Source organism: Humulus lupulus, chromosome 5, assembly GCF_963169125.1.
Source record: "Humulus lupulus chromosome 5, drHumLupu1.1, whole genome shotgun sequence".
NCBI classification, from domain to species: Eukaryota; Viridiplantae; Streptophyta; class Magnoliopsida; order Rosales; family Cannabaceae; genus Humulus; species Humulus lupulus.
Window position 1 is genome coordinate 20761730 of NC_084797.1, and position 1904 is coordinate 20763633.

Sequence of the window (1904 nt, forward strand, 5' to 3'; positions counted from 1 at the left end):
ATGAAGTTTGCATAACAAAATTCTTTACTTATAAAAAGTGTTATTGTAATAGATATTATAACACATTTTTCATATTATTTTAATATTTAGATAAGTTTAAATTCTCATTATATATTCATTTATATAACACTAATTTATTCTATTATATTTTTATTTTTTATTTATATAATTAAAATTAGCTTTCTAATATATACTAGCATCATCAAATGAACTTGATTTTCAAATAACAAAAAGTAAAAAGCATTCAACATTGTATTAACAATCCACAAATTAGTTTAAAACATTCAACATTGTCATCAAATTATATTATAGCTCTCAGGAGACAAAGACCCGAAAACTTAAACCAATAAATCTTAAATCACATGGTAAAAAACATTATCACATTATCGCATATAAAGTGCATCCTAATGACCAAATATCAGCTCTCTCATCGATATCTACATTACTTGGACAATCCCACAACTCAGGAGCTCGAAAAGGTGTTGAACAATGCTCAGATGCCCATTCCTACACAGCAAGCAATGAGTCCACCATCAATACAAGTACGAAATATTTAATGAAAGATGAAATCTATGTCCATTCCTCCATTACTTTGGCATATTCTAACAATAGGAACTTTTAAATTGTACAAATTAAAAATTCAAACATTTTGTAATTTGATAAGTTTTTTAAATGAGGCTATCCAAACAATAACTAAAAATGCAAAAAAACTTGATAGAAAACCTCAAAACATGAACACATGTCAAGTCTTCACAAATATGCCATTAATTAAAAAAAATTAATATTTTTTTATCTCTTAAGACTATGAAAAAATAAACTCGGACCTCATACAAATACCAAAGCATTGGATGAATGTCATTCATAGTAGGGTAACTGATGCATTGCATGTGTGTGTGTGTTCAACTGAGGGAACAAAAATAACACCTGCAATTGTAGTGCCTCAGAACGAGATTGAATCTGCCTCCTTGCAGGCCGAGCACTACCAAAATCCATCAATATGGCTAGTGGTGGTTGTCCTTTCCCATGAGTTATGAGGACATTACTAGGCTTGACATCATTATGAGCATATGGTGGATCTAAATTGTGCATGTGCTCGAGTCCTGCACAAAGCTGTTAAACAAAATTTCAGGTTCAACTATTTTACTATAAGTACACATCATTGTATCATATAGACGAGGAACTGAAACACAGGTGATAACATAACTCAATTTAAAAAGTCTAAAGAAACATATCTATCTACCTGTCGAAATATATGAAGATCATCGGTGGATGAGAATAACTCCTTTTTAGCTTTCATAGTGTTAGCATTGTCCAACAATGTTCCATCCAAATGAACTGGAAACAACAAATATGCTTCATGCTTCCAAGATCCTTCTTGTGTAGGCTGCCAATAGAAATATCTTAATGAATTATTCCGGATCAATTTCAGAATTTCTTTTTACAGTTCCAACAGTGTTTAAAATACCTTTTTTAATCAAACATTCTGAAGTTAAAAATTGATATTGCTACTATAACCCACCAGATAATTGTTGCTAAAAAAAAATTAGCATCTAATTCATTACATACAGAAAGAAATATCAAGTATGCAGCCAGAAAAAACTGGTGCATACAGGGTGGCATGCTTTACTAGACTATATGCAATAGAGATAAGAAATCTAGGACCCAGATAAGCAAAGAATTTTTTCCAGCTCGTCCTCTACATTAACCAATATGTAAATCAGAATGACCAGCATAAACTACCATTAAACAATCAAAACTCCAAACTACAATTTCTTTATTAATGGAACTAAATAACAAAGAACACACTTACATTGATGAAATTCGTTTGAATAACCTGAGGTCCCAGACATCTTGGGGTACAACCAACATATTTATAAGATCCTGGAAAAAGAAATTTCATAAGA

The 1904-nt window shown here is 30.8% G+C and overlaps 1 protein-coding gene across 2 annotated transcripts; it reads right to left on the reverse strand.

The window, feature by feature from the left end:
- Nucleotides 1–204: 204 nt before the first annotated feature.
- On the reverse strand, nucleotides 205–1683 carry LOC133780314 (uncharacterized). Of its 2 annotated transcripts, none has more exons than XM_062220128.1 (3): nucleotides 1241–1683; nucleotides 925–1110; nucleotides 205–507 (listed from the first exon to the last, which is right to left on the reverse strand). In XM_062220128.1, exons 1-3 carry the CDS (start codon nucleotides 1295–1297, stop codon nucleotides 379–381), a joined length of 372 nt encoding a protein of 123 aa, XP_062076112.1. In that variant the 5' UTR covers nucleotides 1298–1683; the 3' UTR covers nucleotides 205–378. The 2 variants fall into 2 exon arrangements, with proteins under 2 accessions (XP_062076112.1, XP_062076114.1); XM_062220130.1 differs by having other exon boundaries at nucleotides 929–1110; nucleotides 1241–1680.
- Between the last annotated feature and the right edge of the window lie 221 nt (nucleotides 1684–1904).